At 43.9% G+C, this 14,579-nt stretch overlaps 1 protein-coding gene across 1 annotated transcript in view; it reads right to left on the bottom strand.

Annotated features, from left to right (window-relative positions):
* Positions 1 to 2,071, bottom strand: part of LOC138301659 (olfactory receptor 1468-like) — a 72,118-nt gene extending 70,047 nt beyond the window's left edge. Inside the window, exons 1-2 of the mRNA XM_069242173.1 lie at positions 1,639 to 2,071; positions 1,459 to 1,511 (exon numbers count right to left, since the gene is read on the bottom strand). Coding sequence (XP_069098274.1) covers positions 1,459 to 1,511; positions 1,639 to 2,071 — 486 coding nt within the window. The remainder of the gene's footprint in view (positions 1 to 1,458; positions 1,512 to 1,638) is intronic.
* Between the last annotated feature and the right edge of the window lie 12,508 nt (positions 2,072 to 14,579).

Here is a 14,579-nt window from a genome sequence, read left to right as displayed (position 1 = left end):
GCTTGAATCCTGGGAGTGTCTTGAGAACCAATCGGCCACTACATTCAGATTGCCCGGAGGTATTCCGCCCTGACTGAAATGTTTTTGTGCAGACAAAACTCCCAGAGACTCTTGGCCAAGAGAGCCAATGGTTTGGATCTTGTTCCGCCCAGACGATTGATGTATGTTACTGCAGATAGGTTGTCCATCCTGAGAAGAATGGAGCATTTTACCCTGTCTTTTGTAAAGGACTGGATGGCAAAGGAACCTGCAAGCATCTCTAAACAGTTTATGTGCATTGACGACTCCTGAACGGACCATGGACCCCCAGTCGAGTGTGGACCACATCTTGCACCCCAACCTGTCAGACTTGCATCTGACTCTAAGACAAGATCTGGGGCGGCAGAGAAAATTGTTCTCCCGTTCCAGGCATCTAAATGACTCATCCACCATATGAGTTCTTCCCTGGACTCTGCATCTAGGGCAATCTGATCTGAATATGACAGACCTTGTTGAAGATGACAGATATTGAGCCTTTGGAGGGCTCTGTAATGAAGAGGACCTGGGAAAATGGCCTGGATCGAAGAAGAAAGAAGGCCTACAAGACGAGCCAATGCTCTGAGGGAAGAAGAAGGGAGAGACAAGGCGTGACGATCCTCCTTCTTAATTAAGGAGACTTTGTATTGAGGAAGCTGGAGAGTCGACTCGGTAGTGTTGACTAGAAACCCCAGAAACTCAAGAGATTGTGAAGGGATCAGAGCGGACTTTTGAAGATTTATAAGGAAGCCCAATCGAAGGAGAAGGTCTTGACAAAGATTTAGCTGAGATGCAAGGGAAGACTTGTCCTGAGCCATAATAAGGAAATCGTCGAGATAGACGATAAGTCTTATCCCTTGAGCCCTGAGGAAGGCTACCACAGGTTTGAGAATCTTGGTGAAACACCAAGGGGCAGAGGAAAGACTGAAGGGAAGAGTTTTGAATTGAAAGAACGTATTCGCCCACTGGAATTGAAGAAATTTCCTGAAGGAGGGATGGACCGGCACTGAAAGATAAGCATCTTGAAGATCTATACGAACTAACCAGTTGTTGTGAAGGAGGAGATCCCTTCGGTGGAGAATGGTTTCCATCTTGAAATGGTGGTAAACTACAAAATTGTTCAACTCTTTTAAGTTTATGACAGGGCGATGTTTTTTGTTCTTTTTCTGTACCAAAAAGATATTGCTGAGAAAACCGGAAGGGTTGAAAACCACTTTCTCTATAGCTTATTTCAACAGAAGAGCTTGTATCTCGTCCTGAATGAGGAGAGAAAAAAAGGAGAGGACCAGGAAGAAAGGGCTGACAAGGGGTTTGATAAATGTCTATACAATAACCTTGGACGGTCTGAATTACCCAAGAGTCGGAAGTTATTGACAACCAAACGTCTAAGCACAAAGCTATCCTGCCTCCTACTGGAGGAAGGCCAGAACTGAAAGTTCTTACCTGCGAGTTGTTCTCCTTTAGATCTGTAACCCCTATTGCAGCCACCACGGAACCTGCGGGGATAGAATTGGGGTTTGTACCCTTGGTAGACGTCGAGTTGATTGGATTGGGAGTAGGAGCCTCTATTGAGGGATTGTCCCCTTGCTGAGAAGCAGCCGGCAAAACGACTCCTTCCTTTACCGGCCCTTCCAAAAACCCGATTGGAAAAGATTCTCTTCATAGAGGAATGGGCTTTGTCTAAAGAATTGAAGGTCGAGAAGTATTTGCTCATTTCCTTTATAAAGGAGTCTCCAAAGAGAAGGCCATCAGCATTAAGACCTTCCTCTTTGGAGGAAAGAGAGCTGAGCTTAGGATCAATCCTGAGGAGAAGGCTCTTGCGACGTTCTTGGGAAATGTAAGAGTTGGCATTGCCCAGCATACAAATCGCCCTTTGGGCCGAATTGGAAAGGATATCCGGGTCTACCTGAGAGCCTTCTATTTTTGCTTCCTCAGCAAGGTCAAAAATCCTGGTGAGAGGACTCACCAGGTCCAAAAGACTGGCCTGACAATTTGACCAGGCTCGGTCAACTCCTTTTTTGGGGTCCTTGCCAAATTTAGTGAAGAAGAGTAACATATTAGGGTCAATGGAGGGGGTGTCTGTAACTTTACAAAGGCAGGGAGTGCCTAGGACATTCAGATTTTCTCCGGAGGCCCATCGTAAAAGTCATCCTTTAGAGTGTCTACTGAGACATCGTCCCCATCACTGTCCGTGTCCCGCAAATGGAGGATATTGAGAGGGGAGGAAGGGAGCCCCGAATAATTTGCCTCTCGAGTTGGAGGCCCAAATTTATTAGAAACGCCTTTTGAAAGCTCATGTGACTGAAACACACGTTTCTTACCTCTCAAAGGAGGATTAACCTTAGGAGCGTGAACCATTTTAGAAATGGAGGCTTCTACATTTTTTTAAATGTCCAACATAGACACGGAAACCGCATGCTGGACAGAATCCTTAATAAAGGATTTCAAATTATCCTTAATGGATTGGGTCTGGTCATCCTCTGACATAATGGGGAGAAAAACTGGGGGAAAAAATGAGTTTAAAATTGGAAAAACAGGTAAAAACCTGTTGGACGTGAGGAAAACAGAGGGGAGAGGGTTAAAATGCTATCTGGGGAAGTGACTGCCTTGGAAAGGCTGGCCAGGGGTGTGTGGAGGGCGTGTCTGCTAAGGTAAACAAGAAAAACCCTCGGACTGAAAGGAAGGGTAATTGCACTTGAAGCGCAGTCAAGCGTGAAGGGAATTGCACTTGAAGTGCAGTCAAGCGTGAAGGAACAGGCTGTGAGCAGACTCTTCTCTTGTAAACACACCGGAATCAAGCCCAGTGTGTAGAATTAAGGAGAAGCAATGAAGTGTGGAGAGAGGAATTAAACACACTGAGTGAAGCCGAGCAAGCTGTAATTAGAAGTGCGGTGAGGGAAAAAATGCCTCAGGCACAGCTGTTAGAAGGTTGAATGGAACGTTCTGACAGCTGGCCTAAGGTAAGAAAGGAGGCTCGAGCGCACATAAATGAAGACATTAAGTAAAAGGGTAACAACAGTGCCCACCAACAATATACACCAAAAACCATTAAATACAGATGTAAATTGATTAAATTACTTTTCAATAGAAATGAATAATAGGCGAGCAGGGTACTTATCTTGACTGCGAGCAGCAAGAAAAGACGGCTTGGTGCTCTCAGTCAAGATAGTTATTATGGGGCTCGTAGTGTGATTGGTTGACCCCATTGTGATGCATTTTGTAGTTTTTTTCCCAGGGATTCTGGGATTTGTAGTTCTTGGCTGCTGTTTAAATAAAGCATGAAAAGAAAGCATAATATGAGCCTCCTGTCTTGCAATAAAAGTGGCAGGACATTGCCATACATAGCATTGACATTGCATATTGTAAAAAGCAAACTCTGCCAAGGAACTCACCTCCTCTAGAACCAAACCATTGAGAAAGAGAAGAAATGCCCACATGTCAATCACATGGAAGAGAATGATGAGAGAATGATGAGTCTAAATACACAATTCAGGCACCCAAAGTAGAATGTCCTATTGTGGCAACCTTCACACACCATTGAATGGAGATGAACGGACAATGGGTGTACAGCAACAAACACAGATATGTACTGTCCCACACAGGCCAAAATTGTGTTGTAATTGAGATGGAAGCCTCACATGTAGTCCATACCTGAACCAGTACTAGTTACGTATTGACCCTGTCCCAAATAAGTGAGCCATCTAGTTGGTGATGGTCAGACACCTTGGAGCCATAAACACTCATATGCAGATGGATGGACCAGGTTAGAGTCAATGTGTATGGTGAAACACCAGCTCACATCCATAGGAGTGGCAGGATTGTGCAACACATGTGGCGTTGGCATTTGAGCATCTCCACATGCAGTCAGAATGACATCTTGATAGAGGAATCCAAAACTTACACCTAGCCAACCACGATGCCAGATCCACTCCTTCATTGGGAAGGTGGTACCAACTGATTCCCACTAGTCTACAAACATTTGTCAACTACTATAATGTCACAGAAGCTACAGTGAGACAGCAAACCCCATACAACCAGATACAAGTATAAGGAAAGAGTCAGTACCTACCCCTTGGGGCTGCTGTGCTGCTCTCAAATGCCCATCCACCTCAGGGTAGGCCACCACCATAATGCGGGCCATTAGTGGGGTCAGGATCCGATGGGCACCCCTCTCTCATTGGGAGGACATCCCAGAGCTGGGCCTCTGCGGTCTTATAGGCCCATCATCTCAGGTTCTCCCACTGCTTACGACAATGGGTGCTCCGCCTGCTGTGGACCCCCAGGGTCCACACTTGCTTGGCGATGGCACACCAGATCCCTTTCTTCTGATGGGCGTTCACCTGCATGGGTGACACAGAAGAAAGGAGAAAGTCATGTACATGTGCCCCATACCAACAGGAGTTGACACTACACAACTTTAACAGTAAGTGAGCACACATACCCATCCTCTCAGCACCCATGCCTGTAGGGTATGCCACATGCATGCATCGAGTCCAACAACAGTTCACATAGCCGACTCACCATCACACACATCACCAATCACACATGGTAGGGGCATTGGCAGTCATCGTCATTGGTCACAGTCCACCATAGGCAGCAATGTTAACCTATGACAAGTTGCACAGCGGTTGCGACCACCTACCACCATGGCGACTTCCACTGGCGGACTTAGGTCACTTCCTACTGTTCAGAACAGATGTACTCAATACCTGTTCTTTAATAAGTGCGTCAGACACCTAATTGTCCTGACATCTGTGTCACCCAATGTTATGAATTCATAGATGTGCTACAGAATGGGACAATCATGATAATATGATGTGTTGAGCAGAAATATATGTGTCTAGTTCTGTGTAGCTACTCTGAGGTACATAGGCGTTAGATAACCATACATCCATATAATTACATTTGTGTGATCATTGCAGGACTGCACAGTCACCCACACTTTTCCTGATTCCTATGTGTCATATATCCAATCCAACTCACATTTTTGCCAATTTGCTGCAATGATGGTGTATGATGTGCATTTCTGTGGTCTGCATTGTTTGTGTCAGCACTGCTACGCAACCCCTACACACATGTTAGGTGTCTGCTACTACTCCATGTGCTGCTGACGTGTGCCTACTGCATGACTCATTGTACAATCTGTCCTTAATACATAGATATCCTGCCATGAGAGATATGAGACAACCACCAGTGTATCGTCCTCTGGTAGACATGGCAACCGTGGAGGACAGGCATGTCATCCAGACCTATTGTCTGAATCGCCAGACTATCATGGATCTATGTAGACAGTTGGAGCCAGATCTGATGCCAGGCAATCGCAATCCCTATTGCATACCTCCTATCCTTCAAGTATTGTCAGTGCCTGGCCACAGGGTCATTCCAGAATACTGTTGCCTTAACAGCGGGTATGTCTTAGCCCATGTTCAGTCTGGTGTTGAGGAATGTACTGTGTGCCGTCCAGAAACACCTGGACAGCTTCATCAGATTTTCCCAAAGAACGGATATGGCCTACTTGAAGGTGGACTTTTATCAGATGGGCCAGATTCCTCATGTGGTAGGGGCCATTGATGGCACCCAAGTATCCCTGGTCACTCCCACTGTCAATGAACAGGTGTATATGAACAGGAAGAACTACCACTCTCTCAATGTGCAGGTGGTGTATCTGGCAGACCAGTACATCTGTCAAGTGACAACCAAGTCTCTGGGTTCATTGCATGACTCCTACATTATGAGGAACACCAATGTCTAACACATTATGGTACGACTACACACAGAGAGGGCTTTGCTGATTGGTAAGTAAGCATTGTAATGTGTTATTATGTAATGTGATCTATCATCACTATCTGCCCACTCGCTGAAACTTCAATTTGATTAGTTCTACCATTGTGTTCACAGGTGACTTGAGCTATACTAACTTTCCTTGGCTGTTGACACCTGTGAGGTACCCAGCCACGCCAGGGGAACTCCATTTCAATGAGGCCCACAGGAGGACAAGGCATGTCATGGAATGAACATTCTGCCTCCTGAAGGCAAGTTTCGGGTGCCTGGACCTATGTGAAGGTGCCCTCCTCTACTCGCGGCACAAGGCTTGCCAAGTCATTGTAGCCTGCTGCATGCTCCACAATCTAGCCCTGAGGCGTCAGATACCACTGGTAGCCGATGACGGTGAGACAGCTGTACGTGTGGCTGCACATAGTGATATGGAAAGTGATGATGAGCCAGAGGAAGGAGTAGATGACTGTAGGTCAGAGCTCATCAATCAGTACTTTCAGTGACATACAGGTATGTATGGTGGGCCTTTTCAAGTCTTATTAGGGCACAATTAGAAGTAGATAGCTGACATTATACCTCCTGACCTTTGGCATATGTGATGGTGTAATGATGTCCAATGCCTATGTGTAAGTATTGGAAGCAGAAAGTTATATTGGAAGGTGTACAGTATTTGTGGTTCACTTCTCACATGTATTGTAACAACTGATTCCAACATTCTCTTCGCAAATCGACTGACCTGTTTAGATCTGGATTACCTGCCTTCTCCTATTCCCATATCCTCCCATCCACTGGATGTGAATTTCATCTGAGGTTCTGCTACCTAAGGCTTGAGATATACATTGTCAGTTTTCAATGCTGATTGAGTACAGTTCTGAGAGGGGTACATGACAGATAGCCTGTTAAGTGGATCATGTGAAGGGCCAGAGCCTGATGTTATATAGGTCCAATCTGGGTACCCATGAATGGGAGTCATACTACAATAGTGTTACAGTTGATTACCTGTACATGTGCTTAATGTGTCATCTTGCATTCCATCCTCATGGTACTCTCTGTCTTGCTCTAATTGCAGATGACGCACCAGACTTTTGCCTGGTGTTACTGTGTATTTCAACCTCACTCTCTGACATCTGTTATTGTACATTACTGTTGTCATGTGTGTCCTGCTAAGGGAACCTCCGTCCGAAGGCCATTACACTGCTAGTTCGAATCAGGAGGCTATTACCAGTGTAGAAGGATAAATGTTGTTGGACCATTAAACACACATTTGCAGTAGTTGGGTTCAAAAGTTGTTTATTGTGCATTTCAGTTTTGTGACGTGAAATTAATGTGAAGTACGTAACAAACAGGTGATCAGTGGACTCATGATAGATGGATAGATCAGAGTAGGAGCTACAACACTGGGTCACACAGGTCCAGTGTCCTTGTACCAAGGGAAAATGGAGTTCTGTCCCAGTCCAGTCAACAGGATATATCAGTGTCACACAAGGGTAACAAATCAAGAGAGGTTCACGTCCCGGCAGTGGGTTTTGTCTTGCCATCTGCTCCAGCCGGATGTCTGGATGGACGTCTACGTATGTGGGGGGGTTCTTCAGCTACAGAGGGAGGGGTGTCTGAGGCTTGGGGTTCCCATGGCAGGGCCTCCATTCCACTGGCTGCCGCTGATGTAGAGGGGGCAGATGTCACATTATTAGTGGAAGGGGCCTGAGGGTGGGTAGATAACTCACTCAGGGTGCTGGTCATGTCCCTCAGCACCTCTGCTATGGAAGCCATGGTGGCATTGTGTGCCTGCAACTGCTGCATGACCTCCTGGTGGTATTCCCTCTGCCTTTCACCACTAACTGAAACTGAGAACTGGTAATAAAGGAGGGCTTTACATCATAGATTTCTAGACAACTGGAAGGATCAGGTTCACAAGAGTGTTCTTAACAGAAAGAACTTACAGAGTGGCTGATCATAGGGAGCAGGTTAGGGCATGATGTTATACAGTTGTGAGAAGGAGGTTGGTGCAGAATCATACATGGCCCTGTGGATTCTAGAAGGTAAATAATATTGTTCCCTATGTGTAGGGAACCCCTCCATAATGGTTAGAGTGTGCATGATGGTTATAGGTAGCATGTGTTTAATTGTTAGTGTGGTACTAGTACATGCACTTGCCACAGTTAGTATGGTTAGTATATCAGGAGGAACGTTGTGTTTCTGTTAGGAAGAAAGAATGAATAGTTTGGTGTGCCTAGTTTAGCACACGGATGAGTCTCTCTAGCTGAACAGTTATTCGAATGCCTATAGGGAACTGCATACTGGAAACTGTTTACATATAACTTAAGTACTTCCACTTCTATGTGATTACTCACATTGGGACACTGCACAACCTTTCAATGTTTGTCCACTCTTTATGTAGGTAAGTGTAATATGTTCTGTTATTAACATCGTAATTTGGTTGTAATTCCTGCTTTACATTAAACCACAACTGGGGCTATAAAGTGTTATTTGTGCCATTTGTGCTTACATTAGTTGTCTGCTAAAACCTTTTAGGCCTATTTAAAATACGTAGATAAATTAAATCCAGGTGGACATGTCAGCCGGGAATTGATCTAAATTCTTATTTTTCTGTCCTCACACCTGGACAACTGGTTTTCATTTTCAATGCCAAGTTCCAGTCACTACATGTGCTTCTGCTTTGTGAAGGATTTTGCAAATTACATCTGCTTATCTTGGACAGTCCTCAGTGAGCACTGAGAATTCCCTTTAAGATGTGAGCTGCACAGATGTATGCCACCAGAAGTGAAAACTAAATGATGCTCATATGTCAGTGGTGCCCATGTTACCTAGAATAATAGAGACAAGCTCTGTATGAAAGTGTGTGTGTGCACTGTCAGAGTCAGCAAAGGCACATCTGCAATAACAATGGAAAGAGAGGCATGCAGGGATAGCTTGAATACTGTGAGTGGCTGTCTGGAAAGTCTATGTGGAGCCTCTGAGCATTCACAAAGGATCAGGTTTGAATTTCTAAATATCAAGATAAGCAGCAGAGTTAGAGTGCCACCTAGCGGTGGTGCATAGCAATCATCACCACTGCATTTTAAACAGTACTGTCATTACTGTAACACATGAAGTAAGACTTGTACATATAAATATGTTCTGTCAAGAAATCAGCTTTGGGTGGTGTGGGAAGGGCATGTAGTTTGCTTACCTTTTAAAGTAGCTATTTGCAGTGTGTAATGATTGACTAGGCACCACCCTATAAATTCTGCACCTGTTAAACAGCCTCCCCGCTTGCCTCCTCAGGTGATTGCACAAGAGTGGCAGTGGACAGTCATTCCAACAAGTTGATGCTAGAAGGGAGATTGGGGCACCCTCAGCTCTCACCTTAGGTTATGTTGAGTGCAACGTGAGGGCCACATCCAGGACAATCTTTGATATGCAATCTCTGAGAAAATAGCATTGGTCGAAAGAGAGTGTGTGATATCAAATGCACCTTTGTCCATCTGTAGCCTCAAATTGACATGGAGCAAATTTCATGTAAATTTGATGGTGTGGGCGTGTCCAGATGAGAGAGCGTAGTTTTAATATCATATATTATAGACGTGAAATGCTTACATTTGACTAAAACATTATTAGAATGTATTAATAAAGGTATAAGTTTTGCTCATGTATGAACGTTAATGCTAAAATAATAATAATCTTCAGTCATATGTAGTATTACGAGTTGAACTCTATTCATTAAAATTGTGTGTCTTAAGTTAGCATGAGTCGCGAACTAGCTGTGTAACTCTCATTTAAAATCTATTTTCCTGCTTTTCCTGTGTGCGGACTCGCAAAAGAACTATGACCCAGCTATTGTTCTCTTCTGTATTAAATCGTAACATGAACAAAACTTCTCATCCGCATTCTAGTAGCTTTTAGTATAAAGATATGTGCTTCGAAACAGTAATAGACACTCTCAAGGACGTTGAGACGAGGGGAGAAGAACTCCTGACCCGAGACGTGTGCCAAGATGGTGAAGTAACCCCGGACGTACCACCTACGAAAATGCTGATTATAAAGACCAATTGGAAGATGAGAAAATATCGAAGAATAACAAATGCATTACTTAATGAATAATTTGATTGGTTACCAATGATGGGGTGTAGTTATTAACCAATAGAATTTTGGGGGAATGGGTTAAGAAAAGGGGATAAAAACTCATGACACGGAGGACAAAGTTCAGTTAGGAAGGGATGACATCGATTGCATCCAGAAACTCTGTCACTCTATTTGGTGATTTGAGACTTAGACAAATGTATCACAGTCCATAGACTGCCCTATTACACTGTCCTCCATATGAGGAGAGTGACCCTTGATTCTCTTTAGATAGATTGACGGTGAACCATCTGATGTCCTGAAGACGAAGACTGATCCCGTATGCTGACTTAACTTGAGGAGGGTAAATATTATTGCTAACAGAATCTCTATGCCTTTTCTTTCTAGGTACCAACTGCTGTATGTTTAATTAAGTATCTTAGTTAGATGTTTTCCAAATTGATGTTCTAAATTGTTTTGCATGAAGCCCAACATGCTAATGCTAATTTGAGGTTAGGAGAGGTATTCAATTGACTGACGAAACTGACGTGACTGACATGAAGCTATGCTGAACTGATATTCTGATGTTTATCGTGCACTATGGTTTAATCTCTGCTGATATATCTATCCTATGATTCTGATTATCGCATTATTGAAAGTTCATTATAATTGCCACTCTGTGATTATGCTTTTATGCTTCTTGGTTTTGAGATTAATACGTTTAATATTAGATTGTAATCAATAGGGAATAAAATCAGAAATTCTTCCTTTAAGGTGTGGTTATTTGAGTCAGAAGCAAATGAATGCGCCGAAAATTCATTAATGGTTATTGTGAAAGATATTTGATGTACGATAATCTCGTTTTATGGAGACCTACCACTGGGTCAAAAGGTTCATCGACCTAAAACGAGTCCTGATGTGTATAAATTAACATAGACGGACGCGTTAGCAGTTCTGGTAGCAGAGGACGGTTTGGCCCTTGGGGGCCCTAGGACGGAGTTTTTGTGGTTAATTTTGTTTTCTATAATGATGAAATTTGGCAAAATGATGAGTGGCTAGGTTCACCATAGGCTCTCCTGGGATCTCGGAGCCTGCCTAAGATGAGTTGGGAATGTTCTCGGCGCCATAGTATGTGTGGTTAGGGGTTTTTTTTTTTTGCGCTTGCTCAAAAGCTTATGCAACTTGCAGGAGATTGTGAAGATTGTGTGCTTAGGTCAAAGATAAGTGTCGTTTAGCAGGAGTGGGCGTACTCCACAGTATGAGAGTAGGGAAGTCGGCGTACTTCATGTGAATGCAGCGCTTATTGTTCAAAAAAATTATCCACGTGGTTGGTCAAGGTACGGACCTGTTGAGGTCTAAGACTCCGGAGTAGGATGAAAAATATGGTTTATGTTGTAATCTGCGTGGTTTAATAGGTCAATCGGGCGTGGTTGACAAGTCAAGTTTGAGTCACAACGTATGTATGAAACCTTCGATGGAGATTTGACAAGCTCTAAAGTGCACTAGAGGGAGTCATTGACAAGTCGAGAGTAGGATTTGCGGGTCGAATTCTGCTTGCGTATGTGGGATCTGAGAAGGAGAGAGTAGCGGCCGAGGCTTCAAGTGAAATCTCTGTAAAGTTCTGAAGCGAATGTGTTACCTTTCCTGTAGTAAATCAGCAGATTTGTATTGTCATTTAAGGTGTCTGCAATAAATCGCATTAGTTTATGTGAGGTATGAGAAGTTAGTGAGGTGTGGATAAGCCGCAAGACTTTGTCAGCTGCAGTGTGTATGAGTGTGACGTCAGGGGTGCCGCGCTGGGATAGGTCAGATGTTGAGAGGGGTCGCGCACGGATTGGCTGCCGTCCGTGAGAGGCAATAGGGTGAGCAAAGGGCAGGTGAAGAGTGTCCTGGGAACTAAGCCGTTCCTGATTAAATTTAAATAAAATGAATTTTGTTAAGGCATTCAAAAGCGCTTTGAGGGGAGATGTGTACATCGTTGCTACAGATGGGGAACCTACACCGCCCGAAGGTACTCCAGCTTATACTGTTATGGAGGAAAAGGGTGTTGCACCGTGTTTGTGGTTAAAACAATGGCGCAAGTTGACAGAAAAAGAAGGGTGTCTAGCGTTTCCGGAACATGGGACGTTTAATCAAAGAGTTTTAGAAAACTTGAGGTGGATGCTAAGTACGCAAAAACCACCTCCGAGACCAGCCCAATATGAGGCGCTAGCGATCTGGGATTTAATGGCTCTTAAACATAGGCAGGAAAGGTTTCACAGGAGATTGACAAGAGCAGAAAAATCCTATGCAGAAGCAAGATGGGACAACGAGAATAAGATGTGGAGACGGGGAATCGTAGATGGGTTAAAGCTGTTTCCAGCGATAACACAGGGAGAAGAGACACAGGGAAAGAAAGCTTCTTGCAAAACTAACAGAGATTCAGACAAAGTTAAGGAACAAAAAAGGTCCTGGGAAGAAGAGGACGATTCAGAGGATGAGGAGTTTATGGATAGATTACTACATGACAGACCACCACCTTATGCGGTAAGTGATAATGTTCCGAGCACTAGCTTGGATCCTGGGAACCAGACACAAGAGAAAGGAGTCACTGATACGGTACAGACTAGTGATACAGCTTCGATACAGAATGGTGACAGTGTACCTACTGCTCCAGACATACCGAAACAGTTGCAACCTCCACCACAGATAAAAAGAATTTATCCTGATGTTCCAGTGCTCGAGACTACTACGAACTTAGTGGTGCCGCCAGACCCGATATATACAAAACCAAGATTGGTTCAGATTGAGTCAACCCCACAGTTGGTGTCACAGCCGCCACAACTGATACCGGGGTATAACCCAGTAGCGGGTCCTTTAAAAGAACCTGCACCAGGATTTTTAGAGCAGACCTATGGTGTTGAAGCTCCCAGAAGCCTAGGATCAGGTCAGACACCTGCCGCAATATCACTACCTATCACTGTTGGTCCCCCAGTACCGTTATATGCCCAAGAGAGAACAAGGACATGTGAACAGGGAGTCATGACCCGTGAAACCATAAGAGGAGGGTCTATTAGAACTCCACAAATAATGGCCCAGGGAGGACAGGTTTTCGAGCAATCAAGACCCTTAATGGACCTTAGTCCAATAGGGGCACCTCTTGAGGCAATGCGACAAGCAGGGTTGGGAGTTCTGACTCCCCAAACTATGAGTACAAATACCTCATACACTCCAATGATACATACAGGGAACATTTCACTGCAGGGTTTTACAGTACAGCAGTTAAATGAGTGGTAAGAGAAAACTTGTACATCACAAAAGGCTACAGCAACTACAGTAACCGAAGACAATCCCGAAAAAGAAAAACAAAATGAATACCTGAATCTGGTACGGCTAGGTGCAGAAGCTACTGAGTTGGTGGAAGGAACCATGGGGGTGAACAGGTTAGAATCTTACACTGAGGCAGAATTGAGATACTTATGCCCTAAGATTACTAAAGAAGTGGGAAAAATACACCAGAGATTAACAAATTTGGCAGACAAATACAATATCGATATTGGAAACACGAAACATTTGAAACGAATTTACAGATTAGACTTCGACACAAAAGATTTCGAACACATGAGATCCGCAGGTATGAAAACACACCTGAAAGAATTGCTGCAGAGTGCGCAAATCTGGGGAGCATTAGAAAAATGGGAAAACCGATGGGCAAAGAAAAAGGATAAAGGGAAGAGGGATAATCCAGGGTCTATTGAAAAACAAAATGAATACCTGAATCTGGTACGGCTAGGTGCAGAAGCTGCTGAGTTGGTGGAAGGAACCATGGGGGTGAACAGGTTAGAATCTTACACTGAGGCAGAATTGAGATACTTATGCCCTAAGATTACTAAAGAAGTGGGAAAAATACACCAGAGATTAACAAATTTGGCAGACAAATACAATATCGATATTGGAAACACGAAACATTTGAAACGAATTTACAGATTAGACTTCGACACAAAAGATTTCGAACACATGAGATCCGCAGGTATGAAAACACACCTGAAAGAATTGCTGCAGAGTGCGCAAATCTGGGGAGCATTAGAAAAATGGGAAAACCGATGGGCAAAGAAAAAGGATAAAGGGAAGAGGGATAATCCAGGGTCTATTGAAATGGCGACTACACCCAATCTGGATTCAGTAAAAATCTTGCCCATGAGAGAAACAGCTGGTGGTGTTTTAGTCCATGTGCCATGGTCCAGGGGAGATATTTTGTCCTTTACAAATGATTACCCGAGGTTGAGAGAGAAACCGATCGAGTGGTATCAGCAGACAGATAGATTCGTGAAGCTTGCAAAATGTCTTTGGGAGGACTTGAATACTTTGTTTGAGATTATTGTTCCACCGGATTTATGGCTTGAGTGCAAAAGAGGGGTGGATTGGCCCACAAAGGAACCGGCAAGGGACAAGGCGACAGGAGCACCTTCTGAAGAGGTGATGAAATATTATCATAAAGTCATTGAGTTTTTGAAACAAAAAGTGTCACCGAAGGTGACCGATTGGCAGAAAATCGACCGGACTTCGCAAGAAGTTAAGGAATCAATACATGCCTATTATGAGAGATTGTTAAAAGCATTTAAACATTACAGTGGTACTGAAACGATCGAGCCGAAAGACATGAATCATCTTGTGTTCAGATTTGTTGAAGGGCTGAGACCAGAGGTTGGTCAGATGATTAAGAATCATTTGATTTGTTGGCAAGCTAAACC

Source organism: Pleurodeles waltl, chromosome 6 (assembly GCF_031143425.1).
Source record: "Pleurodeles waltl isolate 20211129_DDA chromosome 6, aPleWal1.hap1.20221129, whole genome shotgun sequence".
NCBI lineage: Eukaryota > Metazoa > Chordata > Amphibia > Caudata > Salamandridae > Pleurodeles > Pleurodeles waltl.
The sequence above is the reverse complement of the archived record's forward strand: the minus strand, read 5'-3'. Positions and strand labels throughout refer to the sequence as shown.